The following is a 22,563-nucleotide window of genomic DNA, read 5'->3' as shown; positions in this document are numbered from 1 at the left end:
CCTGACAGTGGAAATCCACATGAGATCCAATAAGAATTTTGGCAGATTAGCCTTCCCTTTCAATATGTGAACTCTATGTACAATAAACAAATTTGGAAGGAGATCTAATTTCTTATGATAAATTTGGTGGTAATATTTTGGATAAATTGATACAGAAGTATTTTTAAATAATCTACACAATTAGAAGAATCTAAGAAATACTAAAATCTACTATCTGAGGGGAGAGAAGTCAAGCTTAATTATAGCCTTATTAATAGTAGTATTTTCTCTGCATAATTTATCTTTTTTATAATTCTTTTGCTGGAACATATTACCATTTGGAAACTTCAACTGAAATGAAGTGGTTTTAAAAAGACCTCCAAAACTGTTAAGTTATAACTTCCTAATTCTACCATATGCACTCAGACATATCAGAAAAGTACAATCTTTAAGTATCTTCTTGTTCATATCAGAGATGTACCAATTACTTTTAGTATAAGCCTGACCTAGGGACAGTAGACTTCCAGTGATTTTCTATTTTACCCTTCATTTAAGTTCTACTCTGCACAGATCTGAGTACTTTCCATTGATGTTAACTCACTGCCTTTACCATTTAAAATCTTGGGAAGAAAGAGAAATCTCTCATATAATTTTCTATATTTTAGAACCCATCCATTCAATGCATATTTATTAAGCTAGTAGTTGTGTCAGCTCAACTCTGTTGTAAGAGCTGGAAACACATCAGGAATCAAAAGAAAGATGAAGTCCTTTGAGCCTCCATAGCAGAGGGGGGAGGCAGAGAGAGAGCGATGGAATATAATTGAAACTCTTACAGCAAGTTTTAAAAAAGCCATTGAATATGCTTAAAATTTTTCCAGAAAAAAAACAATGTCCAATTAAATTATAATAGGTAAAGAAGGTGCTATAATAAGCCAGATGTATTGCATTTTAGTGGATGTTTCATTTGCTTTACAACTTAGACACCTCTGATCTTTTAAATTTCAACATCAGTAGGAATGATCATCCAATTCTGATACTTAGTGCAAGATACTTCAAATATATATATATTTGAAGCCCAAGGTTAATTGTAAAGTTATGATTTAAACCATTAGTGCATCATGAGAGCCTAGGATGGGCAAAATAGCCTCTAAAATTACCCATCTCATAGTTTCAGCAATCGAATGGGAGAATCTCAACCAGTGTGAAGATAACTACCTTTAAGCCAATCTGTAAATCCTGGCTATGGGGGATCAAGAGAGAAGTGTGCTCCTGCAGGCTAATGGAGTAACTCCTGCCAGCTCCTTCCTCCTTGACCCTTTGAAATGCAGATTACCTGGGCGGCTTATTCTGACATCTGTTGTTGTCAAGCATCAGAAGCTGTAGTCTTATCCCAGGGCTACTATTTACTATTTCTCTGTGGGCTTTGGTAACTAAAATGAAAATGGAAAAATACCTAACTTGCCCACAATAAGGCATTCAGTCTAAAGCAGCGGTTCTCAACCTGTGGGTCATGACCCCTTTGGGTTCTATCATAGAACTTTACACCAAGTTTCCTAGCAAACACTCTGTCATGTGTGACAGTGTTAATGTTTGATAAAGTGGTATTGTTTTGTTCTAAGTCAGCGGTTCTCAACCTGTGGGTCACGACCCCTTTGGGGGTCGAACGACCCTTTCACAGGGGTCGCCTAAGACCATCGGAAAACACATATATAATTACATATTGTTTTTGTGATTAATCACTATGCATTAATTATGTTCAATTTGTAACAATGAAATTGGGGGTCACCACAACATGAGGAACTGTATTAAAGGGCCGCGGCATTAGGAAGGTTGAGAACCACTGGTCTAAAGAAAGATAATATACCTTAAAGTGCTTTATAAACTATAGTGGGAAAATGCAATTTTTCCTAATTTAGCAAATATTTTTGAGGGGCTTCTAAGATCAACAAATATATGTGAGTCTTCTACGCAATCACTCATCTTGCAAGAAATAAAAAGAAATACTCCAAGAGCTCAATCTAAAGACTTTACTCATTTCATTTATTAATTCAGCAAATACTTGTTGAATATCTATTAAGTATGAGGCACTTTTGTAAGATGCTAGGAAGAGTTGAGCAAGACAATCAGGGTACCAATAATCATGGAGCTTACATCCTAATAAGTAGGAAGATAAATACATGCTTTAATTAAGATGGTAAGTGCTGTGATAGTTTAAATGAGCCCTACATCATATGTTGATGGACCTAGGCAGTAGCTCATTAGATAGACAGTACTTGAATCAAGCCTGAAAGGATTTTAAAGCAATGACATAAATTTACATGAAGGAAGAGGGGATAACTAGAGCAGGGGAGAATTTAGATCATGCTCCTGTGAACAGTGAATAGTCCAGTTTTCTGGAGGTAGGCCACACCAAAGGAGATACTAGCAGAAAAAGTTGAAAAATTTGTGTTGTTTCCCTAACAAGGCCAGCCTTACCTGGATAGGCAAGAAGTCTGAATTCAGCAAGCAATGGGGAAAGCAATGTAAGATGCTGAGTAAAGGAGTGGGTTGATGACAGGTGTATTTTAAGATTGATCCAACCAGAATGGATTAGAGTGAAAAAGAGTGAAAGGTATGAAACCCATTGGGAGACTATAGCTATTATTAAATATCTTTCATAATGTCACTGTGGCTTGTGCAAATAATAACGAAGCACATTGCCAAGCCAGCATGCAAATGTAAGTCATTTATCATGGGTATGCAAATAAATAAATAACCAAAGATACCTAGCCAGTCTCCCATCCCCATGTACCTCCCCCCATATAAATACCATGTTTTCCAAACTCATGAATATAAAGATCTCTCTTTAACATTGTTTAGTATAGATATCACATCCAAAGAAGGAGAAACCAGGATTCTACCCCTATTCAGAGCAGACACTCACAGAATGAATCCAGCCCCAGCCCGGAACCTCACAAGCTAGAACATTTGTTGAGGCAGCAACTATCCATCAGCTACCCAGCTACCCATTTCTTGTGGAGCAGAAATGACTCAGCCTCTTTCTCCCCACATACATTGGAAATTCTGTTCATTTACTTGAAAACAGGAAGGTGAGGGCATAAGCAACAGTAATCTGTGAAGCCAGTCATTATTCCTGTGATACAGCAATGCCAGCCTGCAGCCAGGTTGACTGACAGACACATAATGTTTATGTGTATGAGAGAGAGAAAGAGAAAAGGAGAGACCCTTCATATCAGTGTAAGAAGAGAGAAATGAGGAGTTTGACTTGAGCACTCACCATTCTCAAAGGGCATTTGTGCATTGATTCCAACAAAATTGTCCTTGGGCATAGCCATGTGAAAAATGTTTTTATGGTAAAATTTAGATTTTAGCCTCAAGCTAAAAATATGTGTCAAAGGATTTAGCTCTCCACCTGAAAGAGTTTCCATAGACGCCTGGATAAAACTCAGTGTGTTCTTGGCTCAACCGCTGCATTATAGCCACAGAACTGCAGCTCGGTGCTTACTGTGAACCTGTTCAATATCACATGCATTTGCACGGCAAGTCCTCTGTTTATTTTCTTTTCAGCTGGGAAGTCACTTCACTGCACCTGCTCATCTCCTGCCAAGTATTTATTTTTTGTCCAGCTCTTTCTGTTTCTCATAGGGATTTTTTTGTTTGCCTTTTTTTGAAAAGGATTGAATAATTCATAGCTCATTCAAAACTAAGAATATATATTTATTATGTATATGTACGTGTGTATATACATCTTTATATAAAGTGTGTAAGATATATAAAGGTGTATAAGATATATACATATGTAAATTATTAATCATGCTATTAATTGATACAGTATTTGACAATATTTTTTATTTAATGTTCTGAAATATTGTTCTGTTTTAAGGGTTCTGCTGCTTAAAATGATAGCATATAAGATCATTTACACAGAAAAGAAGTTGTCGTTGAGATAAATAGATTTGAAAAATCAACATTTTATAAGCTTAACATTTTTATCTGAATTACTTGATAAAATAATTCAGGAAACAATAAATACAAATACCTTGGTTTTGCTCCCACAATACTAAGACACAGGGGACAGTGGTATCAATGTATTAGACAAGCCTGGAAGGACAATGCCATGCGATCTGGCCTCATCAGGGACTATTCAGAGACCTGAAAGAGAACGAGGTACAAAAAAAACTCCAACAAAATAGTTTATAGAAAGAAATATAACAAGAGCCCATGAGAAGAGTCCAAGCAACATATGAAAATAAATCAAAGGAATAAACCCTAGAATCTTATGAGAAAACAGAACACCATATATATTCCCAATCAAATAATAAGTGAACCAATAAACTGAAGCCTGTGAGTAGAAGTTGAAGCATTGAATTATAAATAATTTGGTTCAACGAAGAAAAAGTTACTGTTACTATAATTTTTGATAATATTTGTCAGCCTCTGCACCCATTGGCCCAATTAGCAGATTTCTAATTTTCTGTAGAACAAACCTCTGGATTCTTATTAAAACCTAAATTCTTCCAAAAAGTATCAAATAGGAACCTACTTAACTTCAAAATCATGTGAAGAAAAAGGTATAATAATCAGAAATGGATTCTTTAGCTGTCACTCCAGAAATAGATTTTTCAATGGCTACTCCAATTTCTAAAAGCCATAGACTCTACTGTACAATTTACCGTATAATGATGCCCAAAGTACCAAATATTTCCTCTCATTGTTTTTTTAATTAATAAGTCATAATTTATTTCTCCACAAGATTTTTCCTAAGTGAACCACAGAACATTAGAGCAAGCAAGAATTTGATAAAGCCAGAGTTAGGTCATATCACGAATTTCACACAGTGCATTACCCTTTTTTAGTAGAACCAAGGCCTAAGTCATTCTCTCACCTCTAGGAGCATTTTTAATCCTACCCAGCACAAGGCACCAACTACTCAGCCATGAGTTTGTAAATGATGAGCTTTGCTTCTGAATGACTTTTAAGGCATGAATGTGATTTCCATGCCTTGCTATCTATTGTACAGGTTTACTTTTTCGGGTTAATAACACTCATTTTAGAATGCAAGTGCATAGAAAGTTTAACTGCAACCTTCAATAACTATTAACTTTCCTTGTGCAGACCATCAAAGGCATATAATTATAAGATGACCGGAAAACTTCATTTAATTAGGCCCCCAAAGCACTCCACTGCAGTGACCCTGCTTTCTCTATTGGTGTCCAAATGGAAAAGGTCCCATGCAGCTGCCTCCCATCTTGTCCCTCCTAGCCTTCTCTCTGTGCCTGTGGAGTGCACGGTGACAGTTTTATATTGGTTTTCTTGCTTCCACATGTGCTTTTTCCCCCCTTAGAGCATATGTTTAATATTTGGGACAGGACAGGATGTTTAAAGTTATGAAGTTATCAGTTTGTTTTCCTTAGAAGGCACAGATGCCCCAACATGCAAAGTCCCAGAGCTCTTAATGTCCTCATAGCAGAAAGTGCCCACCATTGCATCTATGTTTACACAATTATTATTACCTAAATGGCCTAATGTTTTGATCCAGCACATTTTCACCATTTGCTGCCATTATGTTGACAGAAGACAACTGAATAATATACAAGGAAGAAATCAATGCTTTGATTAAAAGAAAAATGTGTCCAGATGACTTGAGGAAGTTGCTCCAATGAGCTTTCCACATATACTACTTTCATCTGTTCGTATAATCCCAACCTCTGCCGTAATTGGTGATATGGGTATTCAGTGCCTCAGTTTGAGTGGAGTGCTTACTCTGAATGTTTTTGTCATCTTTGCTAATCTTTGATTTTTACTAATTTAATAAAGGTATTTTAAAACGAAATGAGCAAATATAACTACAAAAAAATTTAAGGAAAACTCAAGCCACCAGCCTGGAATATGTCAGAATGTTCACATTTGCTGATAAAATAGAGTATTTTTAAGTTCAGACCTAAATTTATGAAGGTAGACAAAGTGGTCCACCAATGTGAGCAGGGTGGGGATCTCAATATGGTTTGGAGGAAACAAAGGGAAGAATGAAGAGGGCAGGATGGAGGGGATGAGGTTACCTCCCAATCTACTCATGAGCCCCTACCCCCACCCTGACCCATGTCACAAGATCAAGCCATAGCTTCCTAGAACTGTAACTTAGTGAATAGGAAACATCCTAGTATACGAAATACAGTAGTTCCCCCTTGTCCACAGTTTCTATTTCCGTGGTTTCACCATGGTCCAAAAATATTAAAAGAAAAATTTCAAAAATAAACAACCTATGTTTCAAATTGCATTCCACTCTGAGTAGCATGATTAAATCTCATGCAGTCCTACTCCATCCCACCTGGGACGTGAATCATCTCTTTGTCCAGCGCCTCCTTGCTGTATATGTCCCCCACCCGTTAGTCATTTAGTAGCCATCTCAGTTATCAGATTGGTTATCAGAAAGACAGTGAGCCCATATTCACATAACTTTTATTACAGTATATTGTTATAGTTGTTTTCTTTTATTACTAGTTATTGTTGTTCATCTCTTACTGTGCCTAATTTATAAATTAAATCTCATCATAGGTAGGTATAGGGGGAAACATATCATAGTTAAGGTTTGGTATCCACTGGGGGTCTTGGAACGTATCCCCCAGGGATAAAAGGAGTCAACTGTAACAATATAAATGATGAGCCAGCCTGGCCGGCATGGCTCAGTGGTTGAGCTCTGACCTACGAATCAGGAGGTCATGGTTCGATTCCTAGTCAAGGCATATGCCTGGGTTGTGTACAGAAGGCAGCTGATCAATGACTCTCATTATTGATGTTTCTATCTTTTCTCTCTCCCTTCCTCTCTGAAATAAATAAAAATATTTTTTAAGAAAAAATAAATGATGAACCGGAATCTACTATTCTGTTTGCTTTATAAGTCTCAAATTTGGTTAAAAGGGAACTAAAAGCACAAGTTGAACAGGAAATAATCCTGGATAGAATCATCTCCAATGTTTCAAATGTATACTTCCTCCCCTATCAGTTCCCAACGTCCACTCCAAGCATTTTTTTTTTAATGATCTTGGGACTAAGCAGGAGCTTTAAATACTGATTAATTCCACAAGTTATCATTAGGAGCTAAATTTTGTATTTATTTTTTAATCTTGACCCAAATACTGTTAAGAGATATATTCAAAAAATATAAACATATAGATACCTTTCTAAAGAGATATATGACCCAGAAATTATAGATTGGTTGAGAAATGGGTGAACTGGAAAGTTGATGAAAGGTACTCATTCTATAGAGAAATAACTATGCAGTTGGTGTGGAAGGTTTTCCCAGAAGTATTTCACTTTGTCTGAATTCTACTCTGCAACTGAATTGCCAAAAGGTTATTATTAATTTCCCTTTAAAATGAGGGCTTCCTAAAAAAAATTGTGATTTAAGGTTTGAAAAATGACATAGTCTAAAATGGGGACCATGTGAGCCAGCCTTGTAAAGTCCCATCCCCCAAGAGCCAGAGTCCATCAAAAAGTCAGTTTTTGTGCTTCTGAATAGTGGTCTTTTCACTGGAAATGCCCTACCCTGTAGGATGGCCCTGGGGTCTCTCAGGAGAGATTATGAACTTGGACTGAAGTAGGCTCAGGGGACTCCGCATGCAAAATGTGTGCCAGTCAGTGACAGGTACTCATCCACCCACCAGGATACACAGACCCCTAGCAGGTAAATTAAGCAATTTTTTTTAATCCTCACTTGAGGCTATTTTTCCATTGATTTTTAGAGAAAGTGGAAGAGAGAGGCAAAGACGGAGAGAAATATTGATGTGAGAGAAACACAGTGATTGATTGCCTCCTGCACACGCCCTGACCAGAGCCTGGGGCTGGGGAGGAAGCCTGCAACTGAGGTGCATGCCCTTGACCAGAATCAAACCCATGATCCTTCGGTCCACAGGCTGATGCTCTATCCACTGAGACAAACCAGCTAAGGCAATAAAGCAATTTTTAATGTATTAAGTTCCTTTAGTTGTTAGCTTTTCTATTTGATAATACAGTTGATAGAGAATAAAATGTTCTCCTGAGATCATTTGGCCATTGGTTTTCCCAAGTATTTAAAAAATGACAATAGGGATACTGCATTTATGAATCAATATTTATATAGAACTTAGAACAGTGTCTTGTACATAATAAATCCTTTATACATATTTTTTACATTAAAAGAAATTATTGTAAATAATTTAAACAATGGTGTATTGCATTTTCAAATGGCTAAGGAAATGCAAGGATTTGCTTTGCTTTAAGAACATTCTGATGAATTATTGATCTTTTACATGTTTATACGTTTAGTGCAATTTCTTTTCTTTCTCGCTAGAAAGCTGAATCTGTGAGATAGACTGCCGTTCCCTGTGGGACCTGCTTTGGCTGTGAACTGAAAATTTATAAGTTTCTCTTTACCAGAATCTAAATTCAATACTATACGAGGGGTCGAGCTTTGAAAGATGCAAACGTTGGAATTTCGTAACTGTTCATGGGGAAATAAGGCGAAAGCATTATCTGACAATTGAAGATAGAAAATAATTAAGGCTGCCATATAAAGTGCCACTGGAAGGTTGAAAAATATAGATTTGCTGGTCTTTTCATGAAAATCTGTGTTTCTGCTTTTGTCAAGACAAGAGCTGGCTCACTGCCCCGGCTTTGCAAAGTGACTCTCTGGAGGGCAGTGAATAAATGTGACTGTCTCTCCCGCACTGAGCAGGAAAAGCCAGTTCTGATCACTACAAGTGATGTGTGAATCATTTGGAGGGGTGGGGGGAGGATCGACAGGGCAGGAAGAGTCCCTATTCCATCTTTGGTAATTAAACTTTAACAGAATAAGCCTTAAAATTCTAGGCAATGTAAAAGAGTTATTCTTTTTTTGTGCATTTCATAGTTTTTGTTTTGGGGTTTTTTTTTGTTTTTTTTTAACTTTACTTTTATTGTTGGAACTATCACAGATGTCCCTCCTCCCCCCCCTTTACCCATTCATGTTTTATTATGATTAGGAGTGAGCAGTGATGTGAGTAATCTGTAATAGCAAGTATCATGAAAACAAAAGCACCAAGAATCTGGCTCTTGGGCCCCTCAGATGATGGGTGCTACAAGAGACTGTTTTTGTGTGTGCAGGTGTCTTTTTAAATATCTTCTGAGTAAATTAATCTTATTAAGCTAAGTGTATGTACAACCTTCAGCCTAAATTCAGTGGAGGGGAAGAGAAAAAAGACCTAAAAATAAAATGTTGATGAAGCACAGAGGTGTTCCAACTTCTTCTTCAATCTGAAACATCTGGTTCTTCCAAGTAGTTCCTATAAAATATCTCCAACCAGAACCAAAAAGAAACTGAAAGGGATTTGTTACAGGACCAAGCAAAGGGCATCCCCTTTGGTGCAGTAGTTGAATGCTTTCTGGGTGGCTGAATCCAGGTGAAGCTCTGGACTGACTCAGACATGAATGAGAGAGCACCTGGCCTCAAGGTGCTCACAGTCTAGTGGGTGGAGAGACACTGTGTGGAAAGGGCTATGGTGCAGACATATTTGAATTCAGTGGAAACACTAAAAGTAGCTCAGTAATTCAGCCTGGGTGCATCTGGCAAGGCTTGACAGAGAAGCTAATGTCCTACCTGGGACTTGAGAAGTGACAGAATCCACCAGTTAGTCTGGAGGAATAGACCATCTGGGCCTGGAGAACAACATGAGCAGGGGCTCTGATTTGTGAATTTTGGGGGGTAGGCCAGAGGCTAACAGAGAAGTGTTAAGGATGAAGCCCTTGGGGGACCCCAGTAGATAAGTGATAAACCACAAAGAGTGTGAGCAAACAACACCTGAGAAGGAGAAAAGAAAAACAGAAGAGAGAATTGTGGTGCAAGAGCCGTAGGAGATATTTCAAGGAGAGAGCAGCCCACATTGTCATAGAAAAACATATTTATTAAGTAAACTATGAGAAAAGGCTTTCACAATGACAATATTCTTTTACCAATAAATGCAATGGCCATATTTTGCTCACCCGGTGTTAGTACGTTATGCTCTAACTGTGGATCTTTATTTTTATTCCACCCTCTTCTTCTCCCCAACCCCTCCCGCTGACATGAAAAACATTTCAAAGGTTTTTGGAGATAACAGTAAGGAATTTATAAAGATGGCACTATGCCAGGAAACCCAGAATAACATGCCCCAGAGCAGAAGGGTGCAGAATTTCTTCCCTACAAAGTCCTCAGTAGAGGTTGTATCATTTTTCTTCAATGCCTCTGCCAACAATGTCACTTTTTCCATAGAGTCCACCTAACTACACTGCGAAGTGGGTGGAATTATGTCCACTTTACAAAAGGGGAACCTGTGGCTCATGAATCCCATTGACCTGCCTCAGAGGATACCAGTTGCACGTAGTAGAGCAGAGAAAGGAATCCAACTTCATCTGTTCCATGTTCTTTCCACCTGAACAGCATTTCCTGAACTTCAGACACTTACAAATGCTGTTATGATTGTTATCATATCTACTCATCCCCTACACTATTATTCACTCAGTATTTTTTTAAGTAAACATTAACTAAACCAAATATTCCAACATTACCTTACTTGGAAAACCAGTATCACTTACCAAGTAGAGGATGATTGTTAAAATAAAAACAAATTTTAATGAAAAATAAAAACCCAAATTAGTAAGAATTTTATTAAATGCTAGCTATATGCTGCTATCTGTCAATGACCTTGAATCTGAGGTCTGCTTTAAAAAAAAAAAATGGAAGGTTAATAAATGTTGAAAGGGATTCTAAAAACATGCCCTACCCTTGCTTTTGAGAATGTTAGCATCTAACAGCATGGTACTCTCTCTCAGAGATTAAACACCCTGCTTTTCATTGAAAAATAAATAGAATATGATCATCTCCCTTTGGCATGTTACATTAAGAAAAAGAAGGGTACCAAGAAGTTATCCTTTCAAGGCTGAGAAAAGCCATAAGGAGGCTGATAAAGTATAATAATCCAGGGCTCATAGTTTCTGAGGCCACCTGATATTTTGTCAAGCATAAATTTCCTAAAAGATTATTTCTAGATATTTGTGTTGCAGAGTCCAAAGATGCCATTCTGTATATTGCATTGGTTATATTTATGACTTTTAAACAATGTGGCTTAATAGTTTCCTTAAGCAATGACTAATTTCCTTCTATAGGAGCTAAAGGGCAAAATGTAATCCCTGCTCTCAGTTCAGTTCAGAGTCAGAAACTGGAGAACATGGTGGCCAGGCATAGATACGGAGCCAGGCATTGGACTGGACCATATACCCTGATATTAGAGGAGCCTCCTCCCCCTCCTCAAGATATCAGGGATCAATCACCATAGCTCTGCCCTCATGTCAGTCCAGGTGACTGACAAAGCAGATGTTTTGTTCTTGGACAGAGTCTTATTCATAATCTGATCCTGGGGTGGTGTTACCAACAAGAACCCTGGAATCTCGAAGGTAAATCCTCCAGGAAAAATGCAAGATAATCTGGTCTATATAGATTTCCACTTTATAGCAACCAATTCCTGAAATAAGTCCTAGGTGTGTATATAAAGTGAACCACATTAAGAAAAAATATTTTGAAATAAAACAAGAAAAAAAAAAGATCCTTCAGATGGTATTTTTCTTCACTCGCTGAGTTTTATAGATGTATTTTTTTAAAGCTTGAGTTTAAGCTAAGAAAAGAAACCTTGCTTTTTATGGCAAGAGTTCTTGAGTAGAAAGACCATTTATAATAGAAAGCATCTTGCACCAAAGTTTTGGTAATCAGAGGGGGAACACGCAGAGTAGCTTTGTAAATTTTGACTTTGAAAGGCCAGTGTAATGTAAATATGACTTCCTAGAGTGTAAACAGCAGTGGTTTGAAAATAAAAACTTGTACAAAACAGGCAGCTATCTAGTTAGAAGAAAATGTGTCTAATAAGCATGTGTGTATGAGATGCCTTGAATATTTTCTACTATACTGTAATTACTAAAGATGTAAAATTTCCAGGACTCCGAAACCATGAGAAAAAGAGTTTATAGGGTATTTTTTCCCTCCCAGAAAAAGACAGCTATGCTTTTTGGTATTCTTTACATATTTAAAAGTAACTTAAGAACACAAACCATAGTGTTCTCATGTAAATTACATACTTGGAAATGTTTTCAATTATTAATGAAGCCACAAGCTCTTAAAATTTAAAGAATCAACTATCTCTTAGACAACAGTTGAAAACATCAATATAAAAAGTATAATTATATTTATTTGACTTAGAATCTCTATTGTGTTATAGATTATACTCTTCTTGAGAAAATCCAAAAGCTCAACAAAAATATGATTTAATTACAATGTTTTTCACTACCAGGAGCTTCTGTATCCATTGTCTCCAGCTGACACTTAGGAAAACTGACTTTTTTCCCAGACATGTACAAACTTTTCTATCCTTTACCATCCTGGATTTTGGGTAATTTGAATGCATTCTCAATATGGACTCATTTTTCTCTCTCCCTAAAGGATTGGAGAGGTCAGAGTCTAGGCTGAGGATGTACTTTAATGGGACTGTGGTGGATGCAGAAAGGAGGTGGACTAGAAATTTGCTTTATAATCTAGTCAAGTGCAAAAACTCCTCCCTTCCTAGACCCCTACCGGGCACTCGGGCTGCAGTAACAATGTGTGTTAAATGATTCAGTGAAGGAAGGAATCATTACTTTCTTTTCTGCCTATAAATCTGTATTCTAAGAATCTGCAGCAGCCCAGGGATTTTAACACCCAGTCTCTGTTCCTGTGTATTCCTTGCAGTCCATCTGTATATTTTTCTACAAATATCAGTGCTACGTGGTTGGGTGTTTTTTTGTTGTAGTTCTATTTCTATCTTTTGAACATATCCAGCTTCTCAATATCATTAGGAGACACAGTTAGACACAAAATTCATGTCCTATTGAAGAAGTGTGTGATCATTTCTCCTTTAAGTTCTCCCATTCTGTTTTCATGATACTTGCAAGTTTATCTCTATCTTTCTCTGAGTCTTACACATTCATAACTGGCAACTTATTTTCTAATCCTTACATTTGTAATTAACCAGACATGTCCTTTTTGCAAATTTATTTTTCCTCTAATAGGTCTATCTTTCTGTCCATCCTTCCATGTGCTCATCCATCCTATCACAAAATAATCTGTAGAACCTACCTTTAAAAGATTACATTATCAATTCATGTACTTATTCTTGAAAAAAAAACAACACACGTTTGCTCAAAGAATGTCTGCAGGGAAAACAATGGTCTTGGTAAATAACAAGGCCTCTTGCCTTTTACATTTTGGAAATATTTTACGTTATGAAGATGTATTCCTCTCCTGAGAGTTTGGGTATTCCTTTTCCTGACATTCCAAGGGGCATCTTAGCTTCACATAAATGTTTGAGAGCCTTTTGTGTACACCTCCTTGCAATGTTTCTTGCCAAGAATGCTTTGTGGGTGATATCTGCTCCTGTGGTGATGTGGATGCCACAGAAGCAGCAGGCAAGGAAGCTGTTAAACAGACTACTATGTGCCATTTCATCATGATCATCATGTCAAGTTACCAAGAGGACTTCTGAGATTTTCAGGACACTTGATGCAGACATCAATGAATTTAATTCTTGATAGAAGCTTTTGGAAATGTATATTTCATTTAGCACATATTGCAAGTTCTGTTATTTTCCCTGCTCAAAATAATGTCTGGCAGTATGGAAACCTTCCATATACTATCCTTCATTCACCATTAGCCTAGGGGAGAAGGTAAAGAAAGATACAATATAATGGCTAAGTTTTATATAAATGTATACAATGTGTTAAAATTAGCAATAATATCCTCTCAGAATTATTGTCAAATTGTGTTTTAGCCCAAAACATATCACCTTAGTGATACAGGCAGATTCTACCCTCAAGACATCAGATAGGTAGAAATTCACTTGGAATGGGTATTCAGATATGAAAATAAGTTCATACCTACAAAATATTCCAAATTCATATTCTAAATCCATATTCTTTCTCTCTGCTTTGTTTATATTACAACGTCATAATGTTTTCGGGAAGTTGAGGTACCCCGTTCCCCACTTAGTGCTGGGGGGGGTTCCTTACGATATCTTGAGAAAAAATACATATTTCTTTTCTTATGAATGATTTAAAATGCCCCTGGGATATAAAAGTACATGCCAAGCTAGAAATTGTAATATTTTTTAAACATATAAGTATTTTCATTTAAATCAAGACATTTATATGCACCTACTATGCACCATAAACCATGTCAGATACTACCAGGCACACATAATAAAATGATTTAATTCTGGTTTCAAAGGAGTTTTTAATGTAATAAAAGGCAGTGATGCTGTGTAACAACTCAAAATTTTAGCTCACACATCTGTGGCTTCATCTGGGCATTGGTTGCCCCCAGCAGGGCTTGGTTGAGCTTGACTCTCAGCAGCAGGTTGGGGCCAGTTCTGTGTGCTCCATTGGTTTCTCCTCATCCTAAGATCAGTGGACTAGCCAGGCATGCCCAACCACACCAATGGCTTTGGGCACATCACTTTCCCTGCAATTCACTAGCCAAAGCAAGTCATGTAGCCAAGCCCAACATCACTAAACTAGAGATACTCTGCCTGAGAGGAACTATAAAATCTCGTGAGGAAGGATGTGGGATATAGGAGGGATGCAAAATTGAGAAATTAATACAATGCAAGCACATTAGGGGAAGATAAATTCACAGATACCTATATTATGAGGACTCAAAGGGAAAGGAATTGATTATGTCCCAAAGACACCAGGAAAGTGTTCTTAGAGGGGAAGGCATTTGTGCTCAGTCTCAAAGGGTGTTTGGATTGCAAGGGGCAGGCAGTGAGGTAGAGAAGACAATAATTCAAAGATGCTCCTTGAGCAAAGTTGTGGACATGTGAAGGACATTTTCAGTGACATTTTCAGTTTTAGGTTATAAAGCAGTAAACTAACAGAAGAAAATTATTGCAGTACAAAAAGTATATGCATATGAAAACTACAAATAGACACTCAGTGGAGATGTAGGTGTCAGAATTTTGTGTGTTGTATGTTATTACTGGAAGTTATTTGAAAAAAATGAGTGTTTGAAAAGTCCTAAGGTATGAAATGTGGAAAGGCACACAATAGAGTTTTTAAGTATTTAGAGCTATAATTGGAGCTGGAAATGACTTTGAAATCATCTAGCCCAACTCACTATTTCAGATGAAGAAATTTCTATTTTGGAGAAAAAAACTACTCTCTCACCCTCTCTCTCTCTCTCTCTCTCTATCTATCTCTATCTCAATCTTTTAAAGGTAGGCTCTACATGTGTGTGCGCGCGCACGTGCATGTGTGCGTGCACGTGCAAAATATATAAAATATATAAACATAAGTAGAGAAAAGAAATGTCTTCCTAGATGAATATATCCATTATAATGCAAAATATATAATATAGATGTATTTGTAGAGAATAAGTTCTTTCTCCTACATCTATATTGAGATAGGGGGATATGAAGTGAGCAGACTCCTTATAGTAGTATTCTGAAGAACATAACTCCTCATAAACTTAACACCACTGTGTCTTCCTCATCAAGTGATCTGTTTGGTTCCAAGGAACAAATTTAACTCACATTATTTAAATGCAAAGGGAAGGGGTTATTAATAAGAAGAAAAAATAAATATGGCCATGTATACTCAAGGCTTAGAAGTACCAACCTGAAATCTAACAAAGGAAAGGGGTGCTCCCCAGACCTGGGTCCCCTCCTTTGGGGTTCAGTAATCAAAATATGGGGGGGGCAGATACTAGGGGGCAGGTGAGGCAAAGATAGCAAACTTGTTCTACACCCACTGGCCCAACTTCCTTTCTGAAACTCATGCTCCTCATTTGTAAATGAAGCATATTTTCTGCCTAACCAAAATATAATTAGGAAACTAAATCAGTTTGTGTTCATAATATATGAAGTGTCCCTCCAAAATAGAAATAATGAAACTTTGAAGTTGTGCCCTTTAGATACTCACCATTAATTGTAGATCAGAGATCAGCCAACTATGGCCCTCAGGCCAAACCTAGCTGGTTTGTTCTTAAAAAACAAAGTTTATTGCCGCTTCCATGCCTATTTATTTACATATTGTTTATAGCAGCTTTTTGTACAACACTGAGGTTGAGTAATTGCCGCAGAGACGGGCCCCATATGGCCTGCAGTATTTCAGATCTGGCCCCTTAAGGAAAAGTTTGCCCATCCCTGGTGCAGAAGATGAGCTCCTCTCTGAAACTAAAACCTGCATGAGCTTCTGCTTCTGGTGATGGATTCAGCAGGGTCTGCCCTGGATGGGGATCCGTGGAATGAGAGGGTCACCCCGCATTTGCCTCCTTCTGGGGCTCGGCTGGGGCCGTCACTAACCCTTTGCTCTCTGTCCTTTGCCAGACTCCGACCTGAGCATGCGCACCCTGAGCACGCCCAGCCCAGCCCTGATATGTCCACCGAACCTGCCGGGATTTCAGAATGGAAGGGGCTCATCCACCTCCTCGTCCTCCATCACAGGGGAGACAGTGGCCATGGTCCACGACCCGCCCCCCACCCGCCTCACCCACCCGCTCATCCGGCTGGCCTCCAGGCCCCAGAAGGAGCAGGCCAGCATCGAGCGGCTCCCGGACCACTCCATGGTCCACATCTTCTCCTTCCTGCCCACCAACCAGCTGTGCCGCTGCGCCCGCGTGTGCCGCCGCTGGTACAACCTGGCCTGGGACCCGCGGCTCTGGAGGACTATCCGCCTGACGGGCGAGACCATCAACGTGGACCGCGCCCTCAAGGTGCTGACCCGCAGGCTGTGCCAGGACACACCCAACGTCTGTCTCATGCTGGAAACCGTGACTGTCAGTGGCTGCCGGCGGCTCACGGACAGAGGGCTCTACACCATCGCCCAGTGCTGCCCAGAGCTCAGGCGCCTGGAAGTCTCAGGCTGTTACAACATCTCTAATGAGGCCGTGTTTGACGTGGTGTCCCTCTGTCCGAACCTGGAGCACCTGGATGTGTCAGGTAAAGGGCAGCCGACCTGCCATCTTGGGAGGGGCCACTTCTTGATAACCATTAAAGATGGAGAGTAGGTGGGAAGGAGCTGACTTCCAGAGAAACTGTCTTTATGTAATCACTAGAGACTCGGTGCACGAAAATTGTGTGCAGGTAGGTCCCTAGGTCTGGCCTGCGATCAGGGCCATCTTCCCCGGCTGCCCGCATCCATCCCTGCCTCCCCTCCGCGCCCCGCCGCCACCCACCCCCAGTTCCCCATTCACCATCAGGTGATCAGAGCCTGCAGGCTGGGGGGAGGGACTGAGCACCCGCTTGCCAGCCCCACTCCCGCTGAGAGTTGCCCTCTGTGTGTGGGGCGACTGGTGAGGCAGGAGCCCTCGCCTGGCACCACCTGAATCCCCCGCCACCCACCCCTGGTTCCTTGTTTGCCATCAGGCAATCGGAGCCTGCCAGCCAGGGAAAGGGACCGAGTCAATGGTCAATGGTCAAGCAGTCGTTCTGGTCATTCCACTGTTAGGGTCAATTTGCATATTACCCTTTTATTATATAGGATAGAGGCCTGGTGCACGGGTGGGGGCCAGCCGGCCTGCCCTGATGGGGGGCCCCGGATCAGGGTGGCAGGTCCCTGCTGAGGGGAGGGGTCAGCCAGGGCGAGGGACCACAGTCATTCTGATCTCTGGTCATTCTGGTCATTCCGCCATTTCGGTTGCTGGGCTTTTATTTTATAGGATGGTGCTGGAGGCCAGGGGTATCTCTTCTATCAATAATGTCAACTTCTTAGAAGAACTAGAGGCATCTTTGGTATGGCTCTTCCAAGTTAGCATGACTTTTCAATGTCCTCCCCATAACTCCCAGTTATTTCAGAGCAACCATAGATCATGGGAACCAAGTGTCCAATCACAGGCACAGGTCCTTATGTCCCTGGGTTAGTGTTCTATAGAGCCTGAGAGCTGTGCTGTGGGCCGTGCTCATGATTGCCATTTTGCAGACATTGGAGAAAACCCATCCTGGCCAAGTGTCTCCTTATATTTCATGCCAAGTCTCCTCACCTGTGGGTTGATTTTGTATCTTTCTTAAGCAAAATCCTCAAATACATAATGCAGAAGTAAGGCCTATTGAGTGGAGCCTTTAGTTCTTTTAAAAAGTGAGGGAAATCCCAGCATGGCTGCTTTGCTCAAAAACCTCTTTCAGGCAGGAAGAATCAAAACCCAGACTCACCCTTTGGCGCCAGATGTGGATCCGGCCAGACTAACAGCCTCTCTTTATCTCATCTGTTGCCCAGTGAAAAGATGAACATTCGAGAAGCTAACGTGTGTAAGATGCATCAGGGAGTTAAAGAAATGAACAGCAGGAGCCACAACCTCAGGGATAGTTGGGGAGGGGTCAAGAAGTAAAAACCACTGGGACCAGCAAATAAACAGAATTTGGGATTTACAAGCATCTGAGGTAAATGATACCCTGAAAAAAAAAAAATCCCTGAGGTAAAAGCCAGTTCTCTCAGTTTGCTCTCTCTTTCAAAAGCCGACATCTGAAAATATTTCAGATGACAGTCAATTATTTTTTGCAGATTCTTTCCCTTGCTGGCAAGCGACTGTTTGCTCCCCGCTTCAGCTGGCGTCGGTACAAAACCATAGTAACCGTATGTTCAGTCCTGAGCAGCCATTGGCATAATGAAGCAGGAAACCGAGAGGTTTTCTTACATGTTTTCCTCCAAGGACTTCTGGAAAGAGAAAGCATTGTGATGTGGTGGAAACTAATTTGAAGACCTTGTGATTTGGGACAATTCGCAGCTTCCTCTAGATGTCTTTCCTCTTCAATTAAAAAAAAAAAAAAAGACAAGGGATTGGACTCTAACATTCTAAGATTCTGGGCATTGTGGGCCTCTTTTATAAACACCTCGTTTTCTTTTCCTTCCTCCAATTAGAAAATTATTTCTTTTTGGAATCCCCATCTTCACTGAAGGGACTCCCCATACAGCTCTGATACAGGCTGCAAGCAATTGTGCCCTCTCTTTTGGAGTCCTGTTGAAAGTCAATGCAAAAACTACTTTGGCTACTTGAGAGTGAAAAATACCTGGGCTTCTAGCCTGAGTGAGTGGGTCCTGCTTAGCCCCTTTGACTAACTGGTATGTAAGTCGTAATGCCCTTCCTCTATAGTAATCTGACTTTTTAGAAGTCTATATATATTTGTATAGGGCCTCATGTCTCCCAAAGCCCTCCTGTGATATGTGTACACCAAGCACGTGAAACTCAAAGGCTAACACCAGCCAAATAAACAAGGTTTACGTTTATGTGGGCCGCAAAAAAACAAAAGCTTCAATATTCATAGAAACGTAGGTTTATTTTGAAAAGTATAGTATTAAAAAAAAAGAGCAAGAGCAATGATAAAATTAATGTTTTCTCCCTGACGCCTGGCATCTCTTCTCTGCTACTATCTTTCCTACTTCAGGGGAAATGCTGCTCGCAGTGATTACTTTCAAAACTGACCCAAGGTGAATGTCAGTAATTCTGGATCTGGCAGGAGACTTATTTCCTTTCATTGTAAATAATAACTGCTCACACCGTTATATTGGCTGGGCTGCAGAAATATTCGTTGTGGGCCACATGCGGCCCGCGGGCCACGAGTTTGACATGCTTGGTGTACATAGAGTCCATAACAAGGGGAATCTGTAACTCGCCAAAATACAGAATTTCGGGGCGGGGGGGGGGTGCTTTTCAGGTATATGGACTTGAAAGATCCAACAAGCCATAAGGATGAATTTGTTATCACAGAGGTGCCCTCCATTTCTGAGAGAATCTGGGAATTGCTATATTGATACCGGGGACAGCCGGAGGACTGCCAGAGGTGATCTCATCTATGTCTTGTTCTCCTTGGTTCTTACAGCTGGCCTCTGACAGTGGCCACCTTCTCAAAGGCAATAAGCTTGACTGTGGAAGACTCATTGCTGGTCTAAATCTTAATTCCTCCTGAGAACATGAGAGACTTCTTCTCCCATCCCCAGCAATCAAAAATGCCCACCTTGAAAGTTATCTTTTCAAGTCATTGAAAATAACTATAACTAGCTGTAATGTTTTCTTAATTATCACATATCACCTTTTACAAATGTTTAGTCAGGGTTCTCCAGAGAAACAGAACCAACAGTGGATCAGGAGTCGAGAAACTTTGCCCTAGTCTGGCTGTACAAGTAACACTCTCACTGAGCCTGAGATGTCCCCACTTTTAAAAACGAAGGTTATATTGGATGATTTCTAAGGTTCTCGCTATGTCTGTAATGTATGACTGCATGAAATAGCCATAGATATCACCTATGGAGCAATGGACCAGTTTCTTTTCAACCCAACCTCACAGATCTGTAAAAATTAAGGCTAACATTAAAATTAAAAAGTATTGATCTAAAGTAATATAAGCATATCACAATAGTTAATTTACCAAAACTGAGCTAAACTGGTATTTCATTAAATTTGAAACTAATTTTCAAAAGCAATGCCTAAATTTCCTTGAACCAAATACAGTATCTTTCCTGGATTTTGCTAGATATTTTAAATATATATGGAACAGTTTGTTATGTACTCTTGAAAAACAAAGTGCCTTCCCAGGCATCAGAGATGGGCAGCCACTACAATGGATACATAAATTCAGTATAAGCAGGATTACAGTCAACCTAGAAAAAGAAACTCAAAACAAAGGAAGATTTCAAAGCCAAAGTTCAGGGGTACCAACCACGGAGCACACTGGAGCAGCATGGGCTGCCTCTGACGAGTCGCATCTTTGTTCTCCAGGGCTGCATTGTATGCTTTACTCCTTCCTGAGATTCTTTGACTTGGTAGCACTTGGCTTTTGAGCCATGTTATTCCCAGGACCTGAATTCTACACGCATTTCCTGGGCAGCCTGCCAAAAAGTGGGAGGAAAGTCCCAGCTAGTACTCTTGTGTAGCTGCTTGTAAGCCTTGGATATAAGTGAGAAACACAGAGGTGCCCGAGGTGAGGCACCTGGCTTAAGACATGCCAGAGGGATTCGGGTAGAGCAGAGAGAAAGTGAGCAGTCTATGTAGTATAATAAACTCTATCTACATATGCACTTATTTATATAATATAGAGACTATGCATACCAATTATTTATACTTACACACTAAAAATACACTGTGAACATTTACTTGGTAATGTATAGTGAGCTTAATTACACAATGAAATAAGTGTTTCATATATTATGTAAGTATATGATAATTATATGATATATAGTGTAAATATGAATATAATACATACACATGCATGTTCTTGGGAAAGGGGTTAGAAACAATGCTTAGAGAGGCATCTAAAGATATCTTCCTGAACTTAAATTTCCATATCTGTAAAATGGACTGTTTTAAAAATCAGGTAAGAAATGGTTTATAAAAACACTTCGTAAACTTCATAATTCAACGCAAATGAAAGGCATTATAATAAAATATAGGCAACTGTTTTACAATGTGAATATACATCAGCCAGGGTTGAAGTTTTGAGGACACTTAAATGTTGGAAATTGGATTCTTCTACCTGATCTTCCTATAGAAGACTCTATTCACTCTATAGGTCATTCATTCATTCATTCATTCATTCTACAGATGCTTAGTGTGATCCAGGTGTGAGGGAAACAGCAATGAACAGCCCAGAGTCCCTTTTCTCAGGAGCTGACATTCCAGAGTGGGGACAGCAAACACTTATAGATAATCCCACGAAGTGACAGAGACAGAGCGCTGCAAATGAATGGGAGCCAGGCAGGGGATACTGGTTCACACAGGGTAATTAGGGAAGAATTGTCCAGTAAACTGACGTGTGCTGAGAGACCTAAGGAAGTGGTATGGGCCCATGGAGATCTGGGGGAGCCCAGTCCAGTGCGCGGACCTGAGGCAGGAGGGGATGTTACAGGTCTGCAAGGAGGCCAGTGGGGTCGAAGGAGTAAGAGCCATGCTCAGAGTGCACCGGGTGCACGTCCTTGAGGCCCCTTAGACGTATATTTTACTCTGGGGTCTGGGTGCCATTCAGAGGCTTTGAGCAGAGTGACATGATTGCAGTTCTGTCTTTTTGTTTAAATATATTTTATTGATTTTTTACAGAGAGGAAGGGAGAGGGATAGAGAGTTAGAAACATCGATGAGAGAGAAACATCGATAAGCTGCCTCCTGCACACCCCCTACTGGGGATGTGCCCGCAACCAAGGTACATGCCCTTGACTGGAATCGAACCTGGGACCCTTCAGTCCGCAGGCCAACGCTCTATACCCTGAGCCAAACCAGTCAGGGCAATGATTACAGTTCTGTTTTCTATAATTTTTCTGGCAGCTGGGAAGTGACTAGAAGGTCAGGGGGTGAGGTAGGGCAGGGAGACTGTTTGAGAGGCTAGAACAATAATCCAGATGACATGATTATTCTTCCTTCACCTAAGAGGATTGAATTGAATCCCCAGATGGTCACCTTGTTGGACTAATAACTACATGTATTTCCCATAGAGTTTTCAGAGTATGTCCCTATCCATTATCTGGCTGCATCCTCATTATCTCCCTATATTGGAGGCACACCAGCTGTTCATTCCTGTATTGTAAGGAGAGT

At 39.9% G+C, this 22,563-nt stretch overlaps 1 protein-coding gene across 3 annotated transcripts in view; it reads left to right on the top strand.

Annotated features, from left to right (window-relative positions):
* The window catches only part of FBXL7 (F-box and leucine-rich repeat protein 7), a 317,460-nt gene that overhangs the window by 291,040 nt on the left and 3,857 nt on the right, over positions 1-22,563 (top strand). For all 3 annotated transcript variants that reach the window (XM_005874490.2, XM_005874491.2, XM_005874492.2), the window contains one exon: positions 16,377-16,988. In XM_005874490.2, coding sequence (XP_005874552.1) covers positions 16,377-16,988 — 612 coding nt within the window. The remainder of the gene's footprint in view (positions 1-16,376; positions 16,989-22,563) is intronic.

Source organism: Myotis brandtii, unplaced genomic scaffold (genome assembly GCF_000412655.1).
Source record: "Myotis brandtii unplaced genomic scaffold, ASM41265v1 scaffold440, whole genome shotgun sequence".
Classification (NCBI taxonomy): Eukaryota; Metazoa; Chordata; class Mammalia; order Chiroptera; family Vespertilionidae; genus Myotis; species Myotis brandtii.
This window is presented reverse-complemented; position numbering and strand designations above follow the sequence as displayed.